General features: G+C 41.8%; 1 protein-coding gene across 1 annotated transcript in view; it reads right to left on the reverse strand.

The window, feature by feature from the left end:
* Positions 1-18,962, reverse strand: part of ADGRB1 (adhesion G protein-coupled receptor B1) — a 138,966-nt gene that overhangs the window by 20,858 nt on the left and 99,146 nt on the right. The window contains exons 17-20 of the mRNA XM_075141066.1: positions 18,108-18,193; positions 4,656-4,827; positions 3,381-3,476; positions 635-689 (exon numbers count right to left, since the gene is read on the reverse strand). Of these exons, the coding sequence (XP_074997167.1) occupies positions 635-689; positions 3,381-3,476; positions 4,656-4,827; positions 18,108-18,193 (409 nt within the window). The remainder of the gene's footprint in view (positions 1-634; positions 690-3,380; positions 3,477-4,655; positions 4,828-18,107; positions 18,194-18,962) is intronic.

The raw sequence follows: 18,962 nt of genomic DNA on the forward strand, positions 1-18,962 counted from the left end.
CACTGGGAGGATGAGAGAAAAGGGAGTTATTGGGGAAAGGGACTGTCAACTCATGCAGATCTTCAGGATCGTAATGAATGTGTGTGATTGAACACACAGCAGAAAGGTGCAGGCAAAGGAGGAGAGACCTGACCCACCTCCATATGTACAGGCAGCTTATAACTGCGCTAGAAGTGTGCATGGAGCCAGGTGGAGTGAAGGGAAGGCTCTCCAGATTCCAGACCTTCTCAAAGACACCTCTCCTGAGCACAGAGCTGTCTGAGGTTGGTGTGACCGGTGTGACCCCCTTGGGCAGGGGTTGCTAAAGCAAAGAAGGATCACAGTAGGAAGAGATGGATCCAATCTCTTCTTCCTTGATACTCTTCTCTGCCACCGTGTTACACGGGCCATAGGTAGGAAATAATACCTCAGAGGTAAGGTTTAATCTTAGCTAAAAGGCCAAGAGAGCTGTGGGGGAATAGGATAAGCAAAGCACAGGGGGAATTGAGGGAGTTTCTTTCTTTTGGTCAGGGTTGAGAGTAAGGGCAGCCCACGCAAGTACATGCAAGCCACTAAGACACACAGAAATAAAACAGAAAGGAAAAAAAAAATGGCCTAGTTCAATCCCCAAACCAGGTCACTTGTTGATTCTCACCTGTGATGTGCTCACCTGATCTACAAGCCATATCCACGTCCTTCTCAAAATCGGTCTGAAAGACAGAGAACACAGAGGACGTGGTCAAAAGGAGGTGGTGGGGGGGAAAGAAAGCCATGTGGAAAATGCAAAAAACCACTTTAATTAGTGAGCCAGACACAACCACTGCCAGAAGAGTGGAGGAGAGACGTTTTGCTTGAGCTTTGAAACATGGTAAACAGACCACTTTTTTCCAGCTGTGGGTCTTGAATCTCAGGCAGTGATAAAGCTGTAACATTGCTTTTCAGCTGGATTCATCTGCTCATCCATACACTAATTCTACTAATTAAAATATCTCCCTGGAACACATGTTTATGCACATTCCTAAAAAACAGGGGACAGGTTCCTGGCCTGATGTGCCTTGGATGTGTCTCCCCACACTTGGTCTAAGTGGATTCCCCTCCATTCATTAAAAAGATGTGGGGATGCCGCTGAGAACGCCCCATACCCACTGGGCTTTCTTGTGATCTTTCAACAAGTCACATGAAGTAGAAACAAGTCTCTGCTTCTGAAACTCTTAGCATATAAAATCAATGGTCCCTGCAGGCACAAAGGCTGAATAACTTTTTCAAGCGGTCTGCACAGCCAAATGAAATTCCTTTCTTCTCCCAGTATGAGTTAATCCTTTTTCTAAAGCTTTTAGCAGATAACATTTCAAAGAACTGGATACACTGAGTCACAGCGGGCCGTGAGTTTTCATGGAGTAATGGAAAGGCTGCAAACTAGCAAAAGGTAAAAGAGTTCACTGACTATTTCTAGTATCATTTCAGAAAGAAGACACTTAATATAATTGTACTAATGTGATTAAATGCATTCCAGTTTAATACTAAGAAGAATGTGAAAAAAAATCCCCATCCCCCTGTGATAAACACTTTAATATTAGCAGGTTGAGATCCAGGAGTTTTTGAAGAGCTGGTTGAGGAGTTATCTCAACCCACTTGATGCTAATTTCTTAGTAAATTATTTGGGATATCAAATAAATCTGAAACCAATAGAAGGGAAATAGGACTGAGCTAATGTTTAAATGGGCAAGTGGGATGACACAGAAAAATATAATCTCATTTTCATTACAGGAGTTCCAGAAAAATGTAACCGAACAGCCTGTACTAGTTCTACTGATAAATAAATAAAAGATAGGCTTATATTTAATACCAGTCAACAAGATTTTGTGGAAAACAGTTCTACTCAGCTAAGCTTCTTTTCACTCATTAGGCAGATTTGGAGATTACTGGAAAAGGTAACGGCGAAAATGCTATCCTGCAAAGCCTTAGATTTCTTTGGTTTTAATACAACTCAGTCTCTATAAAATAACGATTGTACCCCTCTGAAAATATCAGTGAAGAGTCAGCATTCACGTCTCGATTCGGGAGCTTTTTTGTGCTTGAATGTGAAGAAACTAACCGTAAGCTCTCTACTTCTCAACACATCCATCAACAGTGCAGAAGTAAATGTAATCTCATCGCTAAAAACTTGTAGCTGACAGAAAATTTTGCAAGGTGGTTGATAATGAATGAAAGCAGGGAGTTATACAGAGAGACAAAAATCTGAAACTTCAGAATATGGCTCCTGGGATGGTGACAATAGAATAACAAATACAGCATCCATGTTTTTAAAGGATTCTGAGAGTCTGAAGGGCATGTGGAAAAGGGTTATATAAATAATTTGAAGGGAAATGTCTTACAGAGGGAGAATAAAAAAGCTTGGTGTGTTAACTTATTGAAAGGAAGATTAAGACTGGATATGATTATGGTTTCTATTATTGAAGGAGCAAAAGTACTAGGCATACAAGGGGCTTTCTAATTACACATAAATAGGCACAGTAAGAACCTAAGTCTGAAAATGAGAAGACTACGCATTTTAATTAAAAATGAGGCACCTGTTTTTAACAAACACCTATGAGGTGTGGTAGAATTGTATATCCCTTGATGTCTTGATTTAACGATTATGCTGTTTGAAATGAGATCTTGTACCCAAGCACAAACTACTTAGCTTAGCACAGGAGTGACTGGAAAAAACACTATTGGGTTATGATATAGGTCTAATATTAACTAGAGTTTTTTGGAACTTGTTCAGATCTTGTGATTGTCCTGACGTCCTTATCCCAACCTCAAAAATCAAATCCTCTATATACATCATAACACTGAAGCAGATGCAAGATGATTCCCCATAGTTTATTCTTCTACGGCCTTATCTAGACTGTTTGTAAAGGACTTGCACAACAAGACCAAGATTTACAGTGCTTAAGCTATATTCCCATTGAATCAATGTAAACAAGTGTGCTTTTGAGAGAAACAAATCCCTTTGAGACAGCATCTTTATAAAAATGACCCAACACACTGTGATTAAAACAGCATTAAACTACTGCCTTCTAGCTCCAGCTAGGACAAGGCAGCGTGATGGGGATGAAAAGGTCTGGAAGACCTGGGAGGTATATTTTGGCTTCGTATTTTCTGGGAAAGAAAGAATCTCACCAAGATGTCTGCAAAACCTGGTGTGTAAGTTTGAGCCCCTTAATATTACAATGAAAAGAAACTGGATTTGTGTGAAAGAGCCTATGCTAAGTGCTACATTTGTTCAAGCGCAGATTTAAAGGAAAAAAGAATGATGATTGCAAAATCTGTGATGGACAGAGTCCTTTGTTTATCAGTTATGAGTTAAAAATGCCTGTAGTTCCCCTAATAATAAACTAGATGGTAGTTTTCCCTACCATTAGCTGAGCGTGTCCGTTCTGAAATGACCCCCCTGAGTCTCCATTGCCCTCTTCCTGACGATCTACCACTCGGCACTTCACAGCGTCCTGGACCTGCAGGAGCAAATCGATTTGCAAAAGTCAGAGTTAGACAGGAATACCAAACCATATTAAATTCTGCTGAAGAAAAAAAAAAAAAAGTCCTTGGTAGATCAAAAGAACACGGATCCTACTGTAGTAGTATTCAGGTATTCATTTCAAATGGTTTATGTGTTACATATCTCACATACTAACAAGCAACTCAAAGGTTTTACATGTATCCTGGGTCGCTGTGTTGGTCACTTCTAGTTGCTTGATTTATATAGTCAAGAATAAAAATGTCTTCTATTTTGCAGCTTGCAATACATTTACAATGGATGCTATTGCATAGATCATTATATTGGGGTCCACAATGTCTGATTATGATCCTATACCGGCTGTAATACCTATCTGATCCAAACCTCACTGAAATCAATGGAAAAAAAAAGTCAGTGACTGCAATGGGAGTTAAATGCAGGCCCATATTCATAATGCAATTAGTTGAAGGAGTCTCAGCCAAGCCAGTGGTGTAACTCCATTGATTTCATTGGCCTGACATAAGAAATTAATCTGTTCTACTTAATTTAAAGGAGCTGTAAGAAGATAAAATGAATATTGAAAAAAAGCCCTTCCTGTCTCTGTTATTAATAGTCTATCCACTCAGTAGGATGAAAAGAATAAAAGAAACATAAAAGATTCGTCCTTTTCTTCCCTGATATAATTCACCATTTTAAATCTCCACAGGGAGGCTGGAGAGAATTTACTCAATTTCCTTGGCTGACTATTGCTAGCTTTACTTTCTAGCTCGAACATCTAGGTGCTAATGCCAACATACAATCATTCTGAAAATCTCGGTGCAAGTTGCCCCTCTTGAAATCAAACAGACGAATTGTTTTTCTTAATATTCCATTTTCAAAGATGGGGTGTAAACATTCTGGAAATATTAATTTCGGTGTTAAACAAGCAAAACCTGGCATGTTAGCTAGTCTAAGACTGTCCCCAAATTCCACTCTGCAGTACACTCAGCATGACAACCATTGATTCAACCCTCCTTCCCTCTGACCGATATTGTCATGGTCATTTTTGTGGTCACTATCTACACAAAGGCAGAAGTTCATAGGATTAGAGAAGCTACCAGGCTGACTGGACATTTTTCAGATGTTTTCCATGGGAAGTATGTTGGTTATATAAAAGAGAACGACTCATTCATCTCACCTCCCGCCTTAGGATGCAATGGACCATAACGATGACAAAGCCCTCCAACGAGTCAAAGACGGCAAAAAGGATCTGGAAGAGGGCTGACCGCCGATCTGTGATTGCCAGAACTGCAGACATCCAGGTGAGAGCCAGGAGAGGTAGGACCACGCAGGAGCTCCAAAGGGATGCCCTGTCAAGGGAGAGGAAAAGAGAATTCAGCTCCACTTCAGACTCACCCGCTAACTCAGCCTCCTGATCCCAAGGGGCTGCAGAAGACTTCTTCGGCAAACATATTTATACTAGACATCTTCTGAGCCCCTGTCACAGGGAAGCAGGAAGATGCTTTCCACACTCACGCTACCAAAACAGGTGACACACGTTTCTACGGGAGGGATTATTTTTCAATGGTGCAGTCATGCATAAAACTTGAGGTGGGGAGGAAGGATGCAGATACCTCACTCCCCCTTTCACGCCCTTCCCACTCTATGTCACTAGTCCACAACGATGGCATTTCCCAAGGAGGGGAGACAAAAATACAATCACTGTAGGTTGCCAAAGGGAAGGGGAACAGTTGCAGCAGAGACTGGTTTGTCACGATGGCTGTTGGTACTTGGGTTACAGACACTTGGACTTCCACAGCACATGGAAGACACCGACACTGGGGACATGTATCACAGTTTCAAGTAAAACGGACAAGCATAGAGCTGGTGTGGAGACTGTTATTTTGCTGTTGCTCCCTTACTCTACAGCTGATGGTCCCTACAACACTACATCAATGAACATGAGAGGAACTGATACCTCACCCAATTTTTCTGTGAACAGAAACTTTTCGGCTTTCTTGTGTGATTTGCCCAGCTGAATGCTTTGAAAAAAATCACAGTTGTTTCTATATTTAGCAATTATTGTAAATAAATTTATTCTTGGGTGGACATTCTGGGTTAAAATAACTTAAGATTCAAACCACTTCTTAATTCACAAGACAGAAAACTGGACAAAAGAGTTTTCTGTAATGCAAATACTGCCCTATGAACCTCCACTTTATCTATGAATGATGGCTCTAGAAACGGGAAAGCAGCTCTGTTCCCATGGACTATTTAGTCATTCAGCTCTTTGACCAAAAAGGGTCCCAAGCAATTTTAACAGCTTACGAGGGAGATTTTAAGCTGTCAGTCATCCTATATATTTGGCAGCAGTGCTGCACCAAGGGTGCCAGGAGAATTTCTCTGTGGGCTTTTATCTAACAAATAAGAGTAGACCTATGCACAGGCTGAATAACAAGTTGAGCTTCAAGATTTTTCTGTGTAGAACACCTCAACTTATACGCTAACAAATACAGGCAACACAATAAATTACAGGACAGATACCATGACACACATTTTACAGTACTTACATGGGGCTTGCTTACCATTTTCTGATATATGATCAAGTTTTTAATAATGTTTACTTGCTGGTTATCCAGGTACAGCTCTTACTGACCTCAGTGAGAGTTTTACCTGAACAAAGCTGGAGCTTGGACACAGGTATGGACATCAGGATGTAACGCCCTGGCTTCAGTTAAGAGTTTTTCAAGGATTGTTACATCAGTTCTGCTGTAATGACCACATACTGAAGTCACAGGTTATTTTTATAGTCATAATGATACTCTGATTGCAAATATTTCTACAACCTGTCCAGACTCCGATGTGTTCCTTAGTGGTATTATTAAGCAATGTAATTTATCTAAGGGAGCACGTAAATGGAATATACTTAGTTTTCAATTAAAACAAGCATTATGAGACTTCCGTGTAAGGTAAGGGCCATGACATAATCTGATACCTTGTAATTTTATACAGGATGACAAATTGAATGTTCTTTAATGTCCAATATGAACTATAATTTCAAAGTATTATTAAAAAAAAAAAAAAAAAAAGCAGCAGCCAGACAGCCCTCAATGAAAAAACTCCTAAACAGAAATTTTTATTCCACTTCTCCCTCATCACTCTGAAATCTGCCTCATTATACTGAAATCTCTCTTTGCTATCATTCACAGTGGTGCATTAATAAAACTGGCTAAGCAGTAACTGCAGCAAAAAAATCAGAGAGACAGAAAAGCCAAATGGAAAGATGAGGTTTGCTCCATAACATGCCACTCCATGCAAGTATCAGCAAACGCAACATGCCTGATGCATGGCTTGGTAGATAAAGTTATTCCGGTAGCAACTTGCAATCGTGATTGCTGGAAACCAGCAAAGCCAATAGAGGCTGCTAGAAAAGGTCTGTCCCAGGAAACTCTGCTTCTTGGAATTATCTGGTCTCCCAGCATACTCTTAATACACACATACGTGTACATTACTACCACCAACGTGCAACCAAGAAACCTGGCAACCACATCTGAGAATGGATCTGACCTGTAAGTTCAGGTCTGAAACTAGCCATCTAAATTTGGATGGGTTTTCCATTCTTGAAAAGAACTGCAACATTGGATTGGCAATTATTTGGATCTCGATCCAAGATTTAGATATGGATTTGGGGTTGTGAGGGATGCTGCTGAGGAGGTAAATTATGTTTCTCTTTAGCAAATGGTTAGAATTCAATCCACTGGCTTCAAAACCTGCTTAAAAAATTATGCAGGCACCTTGCCTTAACAAGGTACTGCTTGAAGCTAGGTGCTATCCAGAGCCCAGATGCAATGATCCACAACTACAGTGGGCTCCCTTCAGAGCTCCTGCTGTCTTCATGCTGGACTTGGTGAGTCCTTCCCAGCCCCTTGCTCTGTGTGTCTCCATATGGGCAAACTATTCAACTTTCTTTTGAGTCGAGACATCCTGATGGACTTCGCTATTGCTCCCAACATAAACAGCCTTAAATCACCACTTAAATCTCTGCCCTTCCAACCAGATGATGAAAACATCATCTGCCTTTCCAACGCAGATGATGAAAATAGTACGCCACATATTCAGCTGGAGTAAATCAGGATTTTCCCCACTGAGTTGTGCTGACTTACACCAGCTAAGAGTGGCCTTTCTGGTCTCTTTGTGATTCACCTTGCAGATGCCTTCTCAACAATATTCATCCCTTATAAACCTTATGGAAATGTTGCTTGACACTTAATGCATAATCTTTATTCTCAGGCAGCAGATGGCAACAGGTCATAGGAATGTAACTTACTCTAATTTCACTTTCAGAGCTATGCTTAGCTTTTGAAATATTAAATTAAAAAAAAAGTTCCATTTTAAAAAAAATCATATCAAGACTGAAATTTCAGAAGAAAACTCAGGGGAAGATAAGTGGGTTTCCTGTGACATTGCCCTTAATTCTACTTGCTGTGAGCTGAATTTATAGCAGAACTCATACTTCTGCCGACTTTCCATCTGTCCCTTTTTTAGGAGGTACTGTGCATCCTTAAAAGGTTCCAGAATAACTTATAGGACCTAAGAAACTTCATGTTATGGTGCCACGTGATGTGAAATGAAATGATGATTTCTTATATAATGACATTGTGGTTACCTAATGACTCTTCATTATGAATTATCTATGATCAATGAATCCAGGACTTTTATTGCTTGAGACAAAGGAATTAACTGGCAGATCCTCTTATTTGTCCCACACATGACAGCACTCATGAGTGACAGCAATATCAAGGGAAGATCATTAAACTGCATTGCGGAAACATGATGCTGGTTTATTGTGTGATGACCACGACATGACAATGTTACTCAGCAGTACAGTTGTAGTGTCATGTTGTTCCTCCCCACCACACCATGCTACTGCTGCATTGCAGAGGAAGGGCGTTACTTCGGGATATGGCAATGCCACAGCACAGTGCAACCAAATATAATTACAATGACGTGTGACAACATGGCCACACAATAACATTGTCCACAGCTTTATCTTGCATGACAAAGACTTAGCCTTATGAAAGCACGTAGTAGACCCAGCTCTGGCAACAAGCAGATGATGGCCTTTGGTCAAAATGTCAAAAACTAGCTGTGGTTTTGTTCTTTAGTTAGCTGGCAGCCTTGAGAATCTTCATCTTTGCAAAAGAAGCAGGATAAACTGATGGCACTTAGAGGATAGCAATGGAAAGAGAAAAAAAATGTTTTTGGAAACAAAGATCTACATGAAGAAAGATTAAGAGGTCTGCACCCTGACAAAAGGCAAGTGCAGGGGGACACACAGTACATGCCAACAAAGATGTAAAGGGCCATTACAAAGAGGTAAGTGATCAATTCTTCTCATTACTCAACGCTGACAGGGCAGCCAGTACCATAAGCTAAAGAAGCAGCAGAAGGAAAAATAACTTTATAATTCAGAAAGCAGCTCCTGGAGAGGAGCTCTGAAAAGGGGGATGGTAGATGGACTCCACACAGAAGACAACGGATGGCTCCTTACATGCTGCACAGAGCGGCACATGCTGCTCTATATTCTGATGAGCTTGCTATTCCTGCATCACAGCAGTTCTGCTAAAGGAAAACCACAGTACAAGGATTTACTTTATTCATTATTTCATGCTTTATCCCTCCTCTAACTTGTATTCCTTCTATAAGCAAGAGTGTTGCCCCAATTTTAAGGACAGTTTCAGAGAAACTCCCTTTAACTCAATGCCCATATAACCAAGATAGGAAATCTGTAACTAGAAAAGAGGGGCCAGTGTGCATGTTCTTCCCATGCACAGGCAACACAGAAACAAAGATATTATTTCTGTTTTTTCCAAAAGATGATTCTTCTCTCAGTTGCTGCAATCTGAACCATAGAACTAGGGGAACAGGAAATCAAATGTCTCTAAATGATATAGGCAGATAATGATGTGGCTATGGGCAGGCTGCTTGATTATTCACCCCTAATAAGGGAAGTTCTTCTTTGACAGTCCAAGCAAGGACTTCCAGGGCCAAAGTATTATCCCCAGGTAAGGATACAATTTAAAATTCCTTGAACTATGAGAAGAGCAGTCTCCTGAGGAACAGTCTCCTTCATAAAACCAGCCATGCATGGAAATATTGATTCACATTAGTCCTGGAACTACAATACGGGCAGAAAATTTGACATCTAAGACTTCCTAAAATTACTTTGAGCCAAGAAAAAGAGCAAATCCCTTAGATGGGAGATTTGACACATGAGCCTCTGATGACGTAAGAGGGTTGATGCATGAGAAGGGTCATGAGGACTCCTTGTCATTGACTCTTGGGTGGGTTGCCTGCACTAAGGCACTGTGTCAGGGCCTTAGTCTTGGGCCAATCTCTTCCCTATGGTCAGAACTTGAGAGTCCATATTTGCAATGCACTGCCTGGCGGAATTCCTTCCATCCATCCATCCATCCATCCATCCATCCATCCAACAGCAGTCCCTGGTATCTGCAGTGGATGTCCTCATTCACAGCGAGTACAAAGAAATGGCATGCCCTTGAGATATTTTTTTCCCTGTCTCAGATAAAAATTTTTCACAGGGAGCAAAGACAAATTAATTATAAGGCAGTATTTCACAGGCTGAGGCTACCCTACAGGCAGCAATAAAAGGAAGGAAATGTGGGAATAGAGGTCTTCCAATGGTAAAATATGCCCAGCATCTTCTTCAGAACAACCTAAAGGGAAGGGTATTTTTTAACCCACACCTGTCAAATCTACCTAACCCTTAACAGGTCATAGACATCCAAAGCTTTCCTTTTTTTCATTTCCCAAGTCAAGAAATTGCACAATTTCCAGTGCATATTTTTTCACTTCTGTCATGATTACTACCTGCTCTCCCATCAGTGATTTACCATGTTTTCCCTCAGTTACACATCCCCTTCTCTGACTCCTTCTCTCTTAGACACAGATATTACCACAAAGAGTTGCTCAAAACATCTATGAGTTTCAAAAGCCAAGAAAAATGGACAAAAAGATCTATCCTTTCATGCCATGCTATACCAGAAACGAGCCTCTGAAACCTATGGGAGGTAAGCTGGAGAGGGCATGAGCAACCCCAGCAGGAACAAGGCAGGAACATCCTTGATGTGCTCTCTACCAAACAACTATGGCTAATTCCAGGTCAGAGAGGAGCCAGGAATCCTCATGGCATCTGATCTACATTACAAGACTTCAAAACTGAATGGCAAATCTGGTCCAAAGTCTGGGATGAAGGCCAGCAGAATGGTGGCAGTAGCATGAAGCATAATCAGGGCTTTGCCTTATTGACAACCTCATTTACAATAGATTTGGAGGAATTAAAACAGAAACAGTTCAGCTGCAGAATGGACGACAAGGGTAGATGAGGGTTGAGTGAACTAATTCATCTATTACTCATTGGTCCCTTTGCAAGGACAAGAGCAAAGGACACTTCAGGACAAACAACAAAACCAGTACTGGAATTTATCATCTAAGGTATTCTATCTGATGGGAAACAAAAGACATAGCCGCCTACAAAAGTCCTCCAATTTCTATCAAACCACTTAAATTAGAAAAGCAGGATAAGTAGGAGATACGGATTTCATATCCCTTTTTTTTTCTGATTTGAAGATGAATCAGAATATGTGATTTATGACAGACCAATGTCAGACAACATGGGAGAAGGATGAACTGAAAGCCTCTCCTATATAACAGTCTAATTTATTAATAGTAAAGCTTCTGCTGGTTTAGCATTCCTCTGCAGTCGCAGGAAACCTAAATGCAGTGAGCTGCTAATTCCAGACTTGCGGTACGCGTGTCTGGACCAATGCCATCTCCCCGTCTCAGCTGGACACTGTTGCAAAAGGTAAGTTAATGACTTCAACAGTGAAAAATAAACGAGATTTTATTCAGTTTTTGTATCTCATAGAAACTGCTAGCTTTTAATAGAGGTGATTGCATGTTCTCTTTTCCTAACGACACTTGGTTGTTTTTCAGAAATGTGCATTTTTCCCTAAACTCTTTTGGATTTTATATAAATGGCTCAGTTTTCAGAAAAAAAAGGAGAAAACCTTGTGTTTTGATTTTCTTTTCTATTTCTAGATTTTGAGATTTGGCACTCAGCTGCCTATTTTTGTTTAGATTAATTAAAGGTAGGATTTTTCAAATTGCAAATGTCTAGATCTGAGACTGTTTTTTCACACATTTTACATATATTACTTTAGACATCAAAACCAAAATATGGCATCACTTGGAAATGATGTAGATAATAAAATTTCAAAAAGGGAAGGAAGAAAGACAAACCTTCCCTCATTGCTCTCCCTCCTACCTTAACCTTTGCAAAAAAAGCCAGCTATATAAATAGCAACAATTTCTCCAGCAGAACAAAGCTCTGGCATTTTCATATTTTTTTTTTTTTAACTAACTCCAGCGGCATCTAAGAAGAGATTTAACAGCATTTGACTGTTGTAACTCAGAGCTATGAAACACTTTAAGATTTTAAGAACTAATTCCAACTGCTTTTAGAGGTCCAAAAGAGGCAGTCAACACTTATCAAATCAGAACTGCAGCCCTACGAGGTATTAACTCTAGCCTTTTATAAGAGAAAAAAAACGCTTTTAAGTGATTCACCAACTCACTTAAATCATGCTCAGTGCTCTGCAGCCTCTGGAGTAAAAAACTCAAGCACATGCTTAAGTGTTTGACAAAGCTGGAGTTTGAGGTCCCTGTCTACCATCAAAATTAATGGGAACCACATCTTTAAGTCTGTAAGTCTAAGAACTAAATTAAATGGGGGCATTAAACATGTACCCGGCTTCAACAAATGAAAAGTCCCTTTGTCTTCCATGGGCTGCTCACATGCTTAAATCGAGGCATGTCATAAAGTGCTTTTCAGGATCCAGCCCATCAGTTTTTGCTCCAGGGATGTTGCAGGAGCCCTACACTACTCATGGCCCACAAAATGAGGTCAGGGAGAGTTGGGGATGTGGGGAGGTGGGCAGGGACATGGGGAGAGAAAACAAACAAGGGTTGGTGAGTGCAGGGAAATGAAAGAGGGAAATAAAATAAATTAAAAAAAAAAAAAAAGAAAGTGGAAAGAAAGAAAGAAAAGAAGTTGAAATTAGAGGAACTAACATGGCGTTACTGGTGGCTGTGGCCGAAACTTCAGCAGAAGAAACTACTCCACACTTGGAACATTTGAGCGTCATGCCGTAAAGGGGCACTGCCATCTGACTGCAATTAAAACCAAAAGACTGAAACAAAACAAAACACTTTGCTTATGAACACAAACGTAGAAAGGAAAGGGAAAGAGAAGCCAAAAGAAAGAAAGAACGGAGGAAAGGAAGAAAGAAGAAAGGGAACCAAGCAACCATACCCAGTTTGAAAAAAGAAATGAAAGACAGGCAGGATAAAACTCTCTCATCTGTACCACTCCAGATGCGGGAAATGGGGAAAATGTACAATTCAGAGACGTGTTGGTGCCGCTGGAGAGGGTGGAACTGTGTTGGTGAATGTTTTGCCCGATTCAGGGTGTCTCTGTCTGGCACCCACGGAAGAGAAACCAGTACTGCTCTCCCAGTCTCCACCTCCTTCTTTTGGTTTGTTTTTGAGAAATTGCTCTTTTTCCTCTTTGCCTTTTTGCTCCAAAACAAAAAAGGTGGCAGGGTTGTACAGTAGAAGGCAAGAAGTAGGGCTGTGGGGACTGTGTCTGTGTATCTTCCTTCCTAAAGCAATGCAAGGGGTGAGTCATATATTTTCTCCACCGGTTAATCCTCGCCTTGGTGGGGACACCCACATGGCAGCTGACAATACCAGGAGATAGGCCATTCTTTGGTTGCTTAATCTGTGATGAAGGACATGCAAATGGGACTGTTTATGTCCTGGAAGTTAAGCATGAGCTTGGGTGTTTTGTAAGACCATCAACCTGCCCTGAAGAGAGCTGGACTGGCTGACTACTTTTGAGACATTTCTTCTCTCAGATCTTATTTTGGAGCTGAAAACATCTTTGGGATGAACCCTGAGACTTATTCACATCAGTTGCTCCCACTTTTTCTGGATGGGATCAACCACAGAACCAGGCCATTGTGGGCTGCTGGTATAAGGGGCTGCAGGGATCTGCTAAAGGACATGTCCTCATGATTTTTAGAAGCTGATGTGTGTGATCTCACCCAGCTGACAAGCCAGCTCTTACTCAGGAGCCCAGAAGCCACATTAGCTTGGCATTGGCCCCGTTTCTTCCCAGAATTTACTAGTTTGTGTGCACCCTCTGATTTGCACAGATAGACATCCACATCAGATCTGGCTTAGAAAATGGGCAGGAGTCTGCAAAACATCCTACAGACCTAGGATGCAGGCCCTGATATCAGAGAAGTCATGAACATCACTGCCAAAGGACAGTAGGTCTGTCATTCTTGGGTGATGGCAGTGCAGCTGGTGAGGGGTGATGTTTGCAGGTACCAAACGTCGGGGGGGTTTACAGCCCTACCCTGCCTGGGAGAGAGATTAGGAAACTTGACAGGTCTTTTCTTAACTTTTATGGCTTTGTGTTTAGTCTCACTGCAAAAAGGACATCCCCATGAACACCAACACGGGATTATCAGTGGTTCTAGTGGCCCTCTTTCAAATGGCTATTGATTGGTCTTTTAATTAGTTACACTGACATAAGCCATTACTCCCTTCCAGAATAACGGCTAAGGTATCCCACAGAAACTTTCAGCCTTCAGACACAGAGAAAATTAGCTCCTGTGTCAATAGATACATATCTTCCAGGAAGGATGGTGTAAATCCAGTGAGGACAATGGCTGAACAAAAGATAAAGTGGGTCTTGAGAGGCATTAAGTGCACGACCCTTAAAAAAAGACAGCTTATCCCCAGATCTATAAGCCATAAAGAACAGATAAGCAGAGAGACAGAGAGAGGCAGAGATAGGCAGCAAAAAGAAAGTAGATTGATTTGAGGAATTTGATGGAAAACTATACCAGAAAAAACATGAATGACACTGAATCACAAAGAACTGGCCAAAAGACCACTATAACACACAACTGTAACTGCTGTTGGGTGTATTTAGGCAGAAGGTTGTAAGCAGTAGGCATAGATGTGGATACATTTAAATACTAATTTGTTCTTGTTGGGGGCATGAGGTTGTTAATATATTGAATTTCCATAGCAGGTTTATATTGGTGCCTATATGTATGAAAGGGTAGCTAATGAAATAATCACAGTGAATAATGCATTCATTTAATTTAGCTTTTTCTGCTTCCTAAATATCCACGAACAGCTCATGGACTCATCTGGTGTGTTCACTGGAGCCTGGACTTTGCTACCTTTTATTGAACGGTGCTTTACACCGCGGACGGCCCAAAGAGCAAGAGCACTGCTTCCAACATGAAACGTTCCCAGATGAAGGGCAATCCGAATCTGTTCCTATTTTAATGTAGTTATTAACTTTCCAATTACTTTCTTCTCTATGAACTGACAATCCAGCTCCGTTACACCCTGCCAGTGCAGTCGCGCAGGAAATATTTCACACAAGGTATTGGGGCAAACTTTCTCAAGTCCTCTCTATAATCAAAGTGGAGATAAAAGAAGTAAAGGTTCTCTAAGGGGTAAGTTGGAACAACTAAATAAGGCTCCCGTCTCTCTCCAGTAGTTACAGAGGAAGCCCAGGGAGATTAAACTCAGCAGGCTAAAATTAGCCTTTGTGAATATACCCTATAGTCTCGTTCTTCTTCCCTGGCTGCGTGAGCACACAAATGCTTCTGGAATAAACGTTGACTGAATAAATTTAAAATTCATTTTAAAGGCTCCTGTGTCTGACATTAAAACATTCGTTTTTCGTAGCACTCCCATCAATAGAGCTCAAACACTGTCGGTGCAGCTGACCGTGAACGGAGACCGTTCTGCTTGGAAGACACTTGCAAGGTTTTCTCCCATGCCCAGACAGGAGTTGGGGCAGTTGTGTGCGTTTCTCCAGCTCTCCAGGTAATCACACCCAACTCTCTACAGCCTGGTTTTGTGATATATCTATAAAGTCATTGCCATTAGAAAGTCAACATTTTCTGACAGATGTGACAACAGTAATCATAGCAATTTCCTCTGCTAAGTATAGGGCAAAACCTATCGTGTCTCGGGTATTATTTCACGGGAACTGTTAGTGCTGATTTATTTGTGCCAACCGATCTGCGGTATGTGTGCTGGTCTCCTCTTAGTGTTCAACAGGTCTTTTTTTTTTTCCTCTTTTTGGTTTTTTTCCCCTTTTTTTTTTGTTTTTGCAACACTGAACCATACTTCTTGCCTCTGCTAAAGGAAACACAACGTTTCTTTATACCATCTCCTCAGATCCAAACATCTCCAAGGCCGTTACTCATTCTGATTATCTTCACATCTACCTTCCAACACGGTTCCCAAGCCCAGGCCAGAAGCGGCTAGCTAAAGGGAAGGGGCACCAGAGCTCTCAAAAGTGCTTCCGCACTCTCAGCGGGTGCACTTCGAAAGGAGAACAAAATCACTGAGCACAGAGAAGGCTTAAAAGTGCTGCACACACACACACGGACACGAAAGAGGGGGGAAAAAAGAGAAAAGAAAGAAAAAACAAAGAACATCAGAAAAATGACTTTTTTTTTTTTTGCTTCGTAGGTTTTGTTTTCAAAGTACAACTACGAATGTGATCAATAACCAGCTGCTATGTATTAAATAAGGTCATTCTGTATGCAGTTTAGATTAGAGAGGGAGAGACTGAGAGACAGTAACTCGCTGCTCTGCTAATCCAATAAACCATTCATTTCAGCACTGACTTTCAAGTGCAATTATCTTGCTACAGACTCTGCCTGCAGTTTGGGTATTTTCTTGAGTTCTCTCTTTGTAAAGAAGGCATCATCCAGAATAAAGCACTCGCTTGTTAGCAGCTGCTTTAAGCAATGCACCAAGGTCACTTCTTCGCGTACCTGTTCAACCCACTAGCAACTGATACCTCTGGTCATCCAAACGTGCTTAAGTCTTCTCTTACTATCATGACCATGGTACTGCTCAGGCATCGAGATTCCCCTCATTGCTGCACCGAGGGACCATGCTGCTTCGGCATGTCAACACTGCTGATAAAACATGAACCTTCACAGGTTCCTGTGTTTCTCCCCTGGCTGGGTAAGTGCTTGCTTCTGCCCTCAGTTTTGCTGCCATCACTCAATTAAAAACCACTTCCACCAGAACTACTCAATAGTGCAACGACAGGAATATTGATCCTCCTCTGTACTTTCTGCCTCTGCCCTCTGGGACCCAATTTTACGGCTCAGGGCTTTTGCAGCACCACAGCGCATAAAACAGCTTATCCTCTCTGTGAAGCTGGGAGTGCAGCAAACCAGGCGGCAGGTACCCATGCTCCCTCTGCTTTCATAGATAGGGTATATCCTGTGACTTCTCCAACAACTTTTTAAGGTTTTAGGCTCTGCCTATAGCCGAGGTGCAGAGGCATCAGAACACCTCTTGCTCTCCTTTTCTCTTTGTAAACAACTTCTTCCTTCAAGAATACGATCGTTATCTGCCATGATAAATCAAATGCCATCAATGGATAAGTGAGCGCACACAACTCTGTCTTTCCTAGCAGCAGGTAAGGAGATAGTTTCTCTGACTGCAACAGCAATCCAAGAAAGAGAGTGGAAAATAAGGTACTAACATCAGCAGCCAGGCTGACCTGTGCATTTGATTTGACTCAGAGTGTCAGTGTGCCATTTCTGTCCTTTGCCTGGAGCACGGCACAGCTCAGGGATAAATGCTGAGCAGGCTACAGACTTGTTTCCAGAAATGAAGATGAAAGGGGGTCTCATCCTGCTGGAGCCAATGACAAAATAGCCATTGTCAACAGAGTTGGAGGTAACCCAACAGAGAGCCCTGCACCGTAGCTGCCGCCCCAGCCAACCCCTAGTGAGACCAGGGTGATAAGAATTGTGGAGTCAGCTCTTCAATTTATACTACAAAGAAAACCAGGTAACCCAAGCCCCAGGCTTCAGGGATGGAGGTTGGGGTGGTGGCTGTGGAGAAGATAAAGAACCGGAGGTGGCATCAGAAATTTTTCTTGCAGAAGAGGTATCTTTACTTACCAGTCCTCCTCTTTACACATCCATCCATCTACTGTGTTCACTGCTAGATCTCCAAAGACCCTTTCCTTAAAAGTATCACGTAGCTTTGCGGTCCCTCAGCCACCTGCCAGCCATTAGACATGACTTCTTTTTTACACAGCCCATGTCATGTGCCGCACTCGGCAATGATGAGTCCCTCTCTGATCCAGCTGCTGTCTCTAGGAGTTAGTGAGAAGAATCACTTTGCTCTCCCTGATCTTTGGGAGGATACATCAGCCTGGGCTGAAGCCATTTTAACAAAGAGATGAACTTCTAACCATCCTCCATAGTAACACAGTGCTGCTTCTTGGATCTTTTGTCTCTGCTGCACTGAGTGACAAGGCAGAGAGATTAAACCAGCTGGTTTGTTGTTTTTTTTTTTTTTCATTTTGTTTAAATCTGCTTTTGCTTTTTGTTTGCATCTCCAATCTCTCTTTGCATTCCTTGCCTGGTTATTGATCACAGCCTTGGGTGTTTTTTTTTTTTTTCATTCTTTACTTAGATGTATTGATAAGGCATACCCTGCCCGTTCCTTCAGTTTCTTATCTGTTATTCCATCTTTGGATACAAGTTTGTTAAAAACCAGAATGCCAATAACCATGTTCACCTGTCGAAAGAGAAACAACACACAATTTTGTTCTCAAGTGGGTCAAGTCAAACTTGGTAGCACAGAAGGAAAAAACCCAACATTTGGCAAGTGAAGTCCTTCCCGAAACCAGGTAGCACGGTCACACTGCTGCAGGCCACCACCCCTTCTGTCCCCTGTCCACCCTGCCCCATCTCCCCTGGCCATGCATCAGTGAGTTCAGGAGAGCAGAATGCAGCTGGCAGCAGATTGGAGAGGTCTCCATAAACCAAGACAAGACTGTAAAGTGCTCAGATTGCTGCAGGGTTGTTTGAAGCCCGATGCATGCTTGAGGTCTAGCAAGGCAAACTCCAGGCACAAGAGCAATTTTTCAGGGTAATAGAAAGTGGCTACTACAGGGGAGAGCAGTGGGTTGACACTGGCTACTTTCAAAAGTGCCTTCTGGAGTCTGGGCTACCAAAGCAGCAGCATTAAGGGGATGAGGTGGGGCGGTGCAGAGAGCTTGTCATAGTTCTTGCTTGGTGAACCAGCACTGTTGCTCTCAAAATAAGTGGTGGAGAGGCACTGGAGCAAGTAGAAACATCAGTCACTATGGTGGAATGTTTTGGGATATACTGCAGATGGCACAGCACATAGTCATTTCCAAAAAAATCAGTGGGCAGGACAACTGCATGCAGTCCTTCAGTCTGGTTTGTTAGGGTGAGAGCATGGATGTCTGTATCAATCAGGTATAAATGTTCACAGTGAAATACAGGCTGTACAGAGCTGAGGTCGTCTTTCAAAGTGACCC

The sequence above is a fragment of the Calonectris borealis genome, chromosome 2 (assembly GCF_964195595.1).
Source record: "Calonectris borealis chromosome 2, bCalBor7.hap1.2, whole genome shotgun sequence".
NCBI lineage: Eukaryota > Metazoa > Chordata > Aves > Procellariiformes > Procellariidae > Calonectris > Calonectris borealis.